Source organism: Mandrillus leucophaeus, unplaced genomic scaffold (assembly GCF_000951045.1).
Source record: "Mandrillus leucophaeus isolate KB7577 unplaced genomic scaffold, Mleu.le_1.0 Scaffold238, whole genome shotgun sequence".
Lineage (NCBI taxonomy): Eukaryota > Metazoa > Chordata > Mammalia > Primates > Cercopithecidae > Mandrillus > Mandrillus leucophaeus.
The window spans coordinates 624,501-631,831 of record NW_012102454.1 but is presented as its reverse complement, the minus strand read 5'-3'; the positions used below and the strand labels follow the sequence as shown (position 1 = coordinate 631,831).

Here is a 7,331-nt window from a genome sequence, read left to right as displayed (position 1 = left end):
AAAAAAAAAAAAAAAAAAAAAAAAAACCCTGGGCCTTGACCTTGGAATTCATGGTGTGATGAGGACCCCACAGCCAGAGATGCCAGGCGTTCCCTGCCCCAACCCCAGAGCAGGAGGCCATAATTAAGGCAGGCCAGCCAGGTGGCTTTTCAGTCCCAGCCATAGCTGAATACATTAGGCAGGGAGACATGCAAGGGTTTGTATGAGACCCACAGAAGGAACAGGGAATATGCAGGTCTGGGTTCAAGTCCTGGTTTTGCTGGTTAGCCATGGCCCCTGGGCAACTTTATTCCTCTGAGGCTCAGTTTTCCCATCTGTAAGATGGGCATAGAAGTGGTCACTGTTGGCCGGGCATGGTGGCTCACACCTGTAATCCCAGCACTTTTGGAGGCCGAGGCAGGTGGATCACCTGAGGCCAGGAGTTCGAGACCAGCCTGGCCAACATGGTGAAACCCCATTTCTACTAAGAACACAAAAGTTAGCCGGGTGTGGTGGTGGGTGCCTGTAGTCCCAGCTACTTGGGAGGCTGAGGCAGGAGGATCGCTTGGACCCGGGAGGCAGAGGTTGCAGTGAGCCAAGATGGCGCCACTGCACTCCAGCCTGGGCAACAGAGCGAGATTATGTCTCAAAAAAAAAAAAAAAAAAATGGTTGTGGGATTGAAAGAGCCACTTGGATAGGATGCATAGCATGGGGCCAGCCCACTGACACCCCCAGTAAACATAGCCAGTGCTATAATTACTGTGCTGTTGTTTAACCCTCCAGAGGGGAAGTCTCTTGAGAAGCTGTCCAGGGCAATGTTAAAACTTGGGGTTTGAAGTCACTCAGACCTGATTTCGAATCCTCTCTCCCTGCTTCTCATGCACTTGGTGGTGATGGGGAAGCCACTCCACCTCTCTGAGCTTCAGCTTCCCCGTCTGGAAATGGGGGATGATCTTTGTGGCTCCTAGGGCGTGCGACGAGGCCTTGGTTGATGGTGGGGGCACACAGTAGGTCCTCGGCTGGGGACAGTTCTACTTGGAAATCCTGCTTCTCCTTATCCTGACCTGTGGGGCTGTGGGAAGATCCTTCAGCTGGTGTGTAGCCTCACCAGGTTCCTTCTAAGAGGATGCAAAAGCAAGTTTTCATATGACTCAGTTTCCCAGAATGTGCTCTCAGAGCCCAGGCCAGGCGGGTGGCTCCTGAGAAAAGGACAAAAAGCCTGGGCGTGGTGGCTCACACCTGTCATCCCAGCACTTTGGGAGGCCAAGGTGGGAGGATTGCTTGAGGCCAGGAGTTTGAGACCAGCCTGGATAATATAGCAATACCCTGTCTCTACAGAAAAAAATAAACTTAAAAGGTGTTTTTAGCTCAGGCTTTGCTGGATTCTAACCTGGCTATTGTCACTCAGCTCTATCCTAACATAAAAAAGTAAACAAATTAGCAGGGTGCAGTGGTATGCACCTGTGGTCCTAGCTACTTGGGAGGTTGAGGCAGGAGGATCGTTTGAGCCCAGGAGGTTGAGGCTGCAATGAGCTATGATCGTGCCACTGCACTCCAGCCTGGGTGATGGAGCGAGACCCTGTCTCAAAAAAGAAAAAAAAAAAAAAAGATGGCGGGGAGAAGGAAAGGAAAGGACAAAGACGTTCACAGCTGATCTCTCCCCGAACCTGCTCCCTCTGTCCCCATCTCTGTCCGAGCCATCTTTTCAGGCTCAGACCAAACCCCTCGGTTACCCTCCCAGTTCCTCCAGCCACCCATGAATCAGATCTTGCAGGAAGCCCTGTCAGCTCCACCTACAGAACCTCTTCAAAATCTGAACTCTTCTTCCCCTCGACTGCCCCCACCTTGCTCCAGCCCCCTTCCCCTTCCTGCTGCCTGCTGGACATTCCAGAACCTCCTCCCTGGCCTCCCTGCTCCCATCCCTGCCCCCTAATCATATCCCACAAAGGGGATATTACTCACTCACTTAACCGGCAATTCTGGAGAGTCTTAAAACCTGGCTGCCTCAAGGGGCTTTTAAAACGTTATCAGATGGGGACCGGGTGTAGTGGCTCATGCTGCCGCCAGAGGGAGCTGGTGACCACCTGAGTCAGGTCAGGGCCCTCTCCTGGCTGCACCTCACACCAGGTACCAGCAAAGCCCTGATATTGCTCTATTTCTAGCTCCCACCTCATCTCCCCCTCCCTGGCTCACTCTACTCCGGCCTCCCGCTGTTCCTGGAGAACTCCCCCCAATCCCCCGCACCAGCCTTGGGATCTTTGCACCTGCAAGTCTCTCTGTCTCCATGCTGATCTCACACACCGCCTGACACTTTCTCACCCCCTGCAGGTCTTTGTTCCTGCACCACCTTCCCAGGGACACTCTCCTTGCAGCGATTGAAAAGTGCAACCTCACCCCACCCCCCACACTGGCACTCTCCTCCCTCGGTGGCATTTTATTTTTCTCCGTGGCCCCTTCCTATCTTGTGACACACAATATATCCTACTTATTTGTCCCGTTCATGATCTGTCTCACCTACTGGGCTTTGAGTTCCACAGGGGTCAGGGTTTTTGTCTGATTTGTTCATTGCAGTGGTGATTTGTTCACTGCCTAAAATAGAGCTTGGCAGGTACAAAGTGTTTGATAAATAGAAATCAATACCCCAGGGGCTGTGACCTGACTTAGGTGTTAACAGGTTCCTTTGAGGTGTGTGGCGAGCAGACTGAGGGATTTCAGGGAACATCTGTTCTCACCACAAATTGCCCCCCAACCAGCCCCAGACATGAACAGTCTCCCGGGAGCTCCCTCTAGCCTTCTCGTATATTCCAGCCCTGCCTCATGTCACAATTTGTAATGATGTGTTTGGCGGGATGACATTTCTATGGCCATCTGTCTCCCTATCCCCCATAATGTGGTTTGCCAAAAGCAAAGCCCAGGGCTGTCTCGGTCATCTCTGTGTCTCCAGCATCACCCCTCACTGGGCATGGAGTATGTGTCCAGTTAACGCTTGCTGAGTGAATGAATACTCCATTCACTGCTTGGAGAATTATGCACGTTAGCATATTCAAGGCTCTGACAAGTCCTGCAGGAAAGATCATTATTGTTTTCTTTCTTTCTCTCTTTCTTTCCTTCTTCTTCTTTTCCTTCTGACTACAGGATATTGATTAGCAATCTGGCAATAGTCAAGATTGGCAATCTGGTGTATTAGTCAAGGGTCTTCAGCCTATAAAAGACAAAAAGAAACAATAAACGGCTAAAAACAAAAGGGGATATGATTAACTCGCTTAACTGACAATCACATAGATTCTTTAAACCTGGCTGCATCAAGGGGCTTTAAAATGTTATCAGATGGGGGCCAGGTGCGGTGGCTCACGCCTGTCATCCCAGCGCTTTGGGAGGCTGAGACAGGCAGATCACTTGAGGTCAGGAGTTCGAGACCAGTCTGGCCAACATGGTGAAACCCCCGTCTCTACTAAAAATACAAAAAATTAGCCGGGTGTGGTGGCGCGTGTCTGTAGCCCCAGCTACTCAGGAGGGAGAATGGCTTGAATCTGGGAGGCAGAGGTTACAGTGACCCAAGATTGCACCACTGCATTCCAGCCTGGGTGACAGAGTGAGACTCTGTCTCCAAAAAAAAAAAAAAAAAAAGTTATCAGATGGGGAATGAATTCTGATATTAAAAACTGATGTTTATGTATACTATATTATTAAAGTTATTTTTCATAAAATGTAGAAGGGTAAGTTTAAGAAATGAGAAGTATTTATACCAAAACTATTAAATATTATTTGATTTAAAGATGTAAATGTCTTGTTGGACAAAGAAATCAAAATTTCCATTAGACAGGAAAAATAAGTTCAAGAGGTATATTGAACAACATGGTGATTATAGTTAATAACAATATATTATATACTTGAACATTGCTAAAAGAGAATTTAAGTGTTCTCACCACACACAAAGGGTAGTGCATGTGTTAATTAGCTTGATTTAGCCATTCCACAATGTATACTTATTTCATATCATCTTGTACACTATCAATCTATATAATTTTTGTCAATTAAAGTAAATACATACTTTAAGGCCGGGCGCAGTGGCTCATACGTATAATCCCAGCACTTTGGGAGGCCGAGGCAGGCAGATTACCTGAGGTCAGGAGTTCGAGACTAGCCTGGCCAACTTGGTGAAACCCCCATCTCTACTTAAAATATAAAAAAATTAGCCAGGCATGGTGGTGCATGTCTGTAATCCCAGCTACTCAGGAGGCTGAGGCAGAAGAATCACTTGAGCCTAGGAGGCAGGGGTTGCAGTGAGCTGAGATTACACCATTGCACACCAGCCTGGACAACAGAGTGAGACTCTGTCTCAAAAAAATAAATAAATAAAAATAAAATAAATACATATATATACTTTTTTGAGATGGAGTCTCACTCTGTCGGCCAAACTGGAGTGCAGTGGCAAGATCTCAGCTCACTGCAACCTCTGCTGCTCGGGTTCAAGCGATTCTCCTGCCTCAGCCTCCTGAGTAGCTGCGATTACAGGCACCTGCCATCACGCCCAGCTAATTTTTGTAGTTTTAGTAGAGACGAGGTTTCACCATCTTGGCCAGGCTGGTCTTGAATTCCTGACCTGGTGATCCACCCATCTCGGCCTTCTAAATAAATACATATTTTAAAAGATAGAAATCACTCTGGAAGGAGAGTTCATCTGTTCGATATAATAATAATAATAATAATAATACTCCATATAGCTATGGAAAAGTTCATATGAAGAAATCAGGCTACGATCTACAGACTGGCAACAAATTTGTTCTTCTATTTTCCATATGCTGTCTGTGTACATATAAAGTGAGAGGTCTTTTTGTATGAGTTAAGAGTGTGGCCAAAGACAAATGGAAAAAGACAAATGATAAACATACTAATAAACAGCTCCAGTTTCTCCACAAAAAATACAATAATAAAATAAAATGTTATCAGAGATCTCTTGGCTCTCCTCCATATTAGCTTGCTTTCTCCCTCAAGAGAGTGAAGATGACCCTTAACAGATCCAGCCTTCTGTGCTGGATTCTCTTGGGAACTTGGTTAAATGTCTTTTTATCTTCCTGAATGTCCAAGTCACCTTCCAGACCTGCAGCTCCTGAGCAGCCAACTTGGGACTTCTAGGGGAAAGGGAAGTTCCCCCAGTTTGCCGAGGGGCCGGCCACAGCCCCAAGGCTGCTGTTCATTGGTCAGTCCTGAGTCCTTGAGTCTGGCAGAGTGCCATGGCGCTCTGTAATCCCACCTGTAATCTCAGCATTTTAGGAGGCTGAGGCAAGAGGATTGCTTGAGCCCAGGAGTTTGAGACCAGCCTGGGCAACATGGCAAGACCCGTCTCTACAAAAAATATACAAAAATTAGCCAGGTGTGGTGGTGCACGCCTGTGGTCCCAGCTGCTCAGGAGGTTGAGGTGGGAGGATTTCTTGAGTCTGGGAGGTCAAGGCTACAGTGAGCCAAGATCATATCACTACACTCCAGCCTGGGCAACAGAGCGAGACCCTGTCTTTAAAAAAAAAAAAAAAGTCCTTGAGTCATGATTCCAGATGCAATCACAGATGTGGGGGCTGCAGCCCTCCAGTGGGCTGGGGTTCACGTCTACACCACATGGCCGTAGCACAGGCCAGGAGGGGCTCCGGCTGGAGAAGCACGTGGGGAGCCTGGCTGTGGGACCCAGGCGGCCCCGGGCCCTGTCACCCTGCAGTGCAGGTCAGCTCTGCGGACGCTCGGCTCATGGTCTTTGACAAGACAGAAGGGACGTGGCGGCTGCTGTGCTCTTCGCGCTCCAACACCAGGGTAGCCGGACTCAGCTGCGAGGAGATGGGCTTCCTCAGGTACTGGGGGCCCTCAGAGGGGTGCGAGCCGGGAGGGGTGGGGGAGCAGGCCTAACCCCGGCCCTGCCCAGGGCACTGACCCACTCCGAGCTGGACGTGCGAACGGCGGGCGCCAACGGCACGTCAGGCTTCTTCTGTGTGGATGAGGGGAGGCTGCCACACACCCAGAGGCTGCTGGAGGTCATCTCCGTGTGGTGAGGAGGGCAACGGGCAGGTGGGGCAACACCTCGGACCCCCACGGCACTCCCTCTCCCCGTTTTCCTTCCACCTGTCTTAATTGGTCTATTTCCTTTTTTTCTGTGTCTCCAATCCCGTCTCTCCCAGTGACTGTCCCAGAGGCCGTTTCTTGGCCACCGTCTGCCAAGGTGAGACCCTAAAACTCAGAACCCTCTCCTTTAGACCCTCGGGGAGGCCACGTCCCCTCAGGCTCCCCAGGATGGGGCTGTGTCCTTTCAGACCCCCTAGGGCAGGGCCAAACCTGGGCTCTGGGGACCTGGGCTCCAGTCCCCTGTCGCCGTCCCTGGCTGACCCCTGTCCCACAGACTGTGGCCGCAGGAAGCTGCCCGTGGACCGCATCGTGGGAGGCCGGGACACCAGCTTGGGCCGGTGGCCCTGGCAAGTCAGCCTTCGCTATGATGGAGCGCACCTCTGTGGGGGGTCCCTGCTCTCCGGGGACTGGGTGCTGACAGCTGCCCACTGCTTCCCGGAGTGAGTGCCCCCCATGGTGCTGATAAGGGGGAGGCAGAGAAGCGGAGAGTGGGGAGGGGGGCGGATTGTGCCCAGACAGGTGGCCACCCTCCACCCCTTTCCCTGGTAGGCGGAACCGGGTCCTGTCCCGATGGCGAGTGTTTGCCGGTGCCGTGGCCCAGGCCTCTCCCCACGGCCTGCAGCTGGGGGTGCAGGCTGTGGTCTACCACGGGGGCTATCTTCCCTTTCGGGACCCCAACAGCGAGGAGAACAGCAATGATATTGCCCTGGTCCACCTCTCCAGTCCCCTGCCCCTCACAGGTAAGTCTGAGGGGTAAGCCTTGGGACTTGGGGACCTGAGGCCAGGAGGACAGAGGAGGGGACCACGGGCACAGGGGAATCAACTTATGGTTCAGGCATCCCTGGCAATAAGGGGAATGATCTCGAGGGAGCACAAAGTGAGCCTTAACTATCAATGGTCAGTGCAGTCAATTTGGAAAACTTACCGGCATTTCCCCAAGAAGCAAACATGAAGTTACCATTGGACCCAACGCTTCCACTCCTGGCGTAGGAGATATATACCTAAGACAAATGAAAACTGTGTCTACACCAAAACTTGTACATCAATGTTCATAGCAGCATTATTCATAATAGCCCAAAGATGGAAACAGCCCAAGTGCGTTTCATTGGACAAATGCATAAAGAAAATGTGGTATATTGGCTGGGCATGGTGGCTCAAGCCTGTAATCCCAGTACTTTGGGAGGCCGAGTTGGGCGGATCATGAGGTCAGGAGTTTGAGACCAGCCTGGCCAACATGGTGAAA

General features: G+C 50.7%; 1 protein-coding gene across 2 annotated transcripts in view; it reads left to right on the top strand.

Moving 5' to 3' along the window:
* Positions 1 to 7,331, top strand: part of HPN (hepsin) — a 26,556-nt gene that overhangs the window by 13,596 nt on the left and 5,629 nt on the right. For both annotated transcript variants that reach the window (XM_011982287.1, XM_011982286.1), the window contains exons 5-9: positions 5,691 to 5,820; positions 5,892 to 6,014; positions 6,145 to 6,185; positions 6,363 to 6,528; positions 6,638 to 6,828. In XM_011982287.1, the coding sequence (XP_011837677.1) occupies positions 5,691 to 5,820; positions 5,892 to 6,014; positions 6,145 to 6,185; positions 6,363 to 6,528; positions 6,638 to 6,828 (651 nt within the window). The remainder of the gene's footprint in view (positions 1 to 5,690; positions 5,821 to 5,891; positions 6,015 to 6,144; positions 6,186 to 6,362; positions 6,529 to 6,637; positions 6,829 to 7,331) is intronic.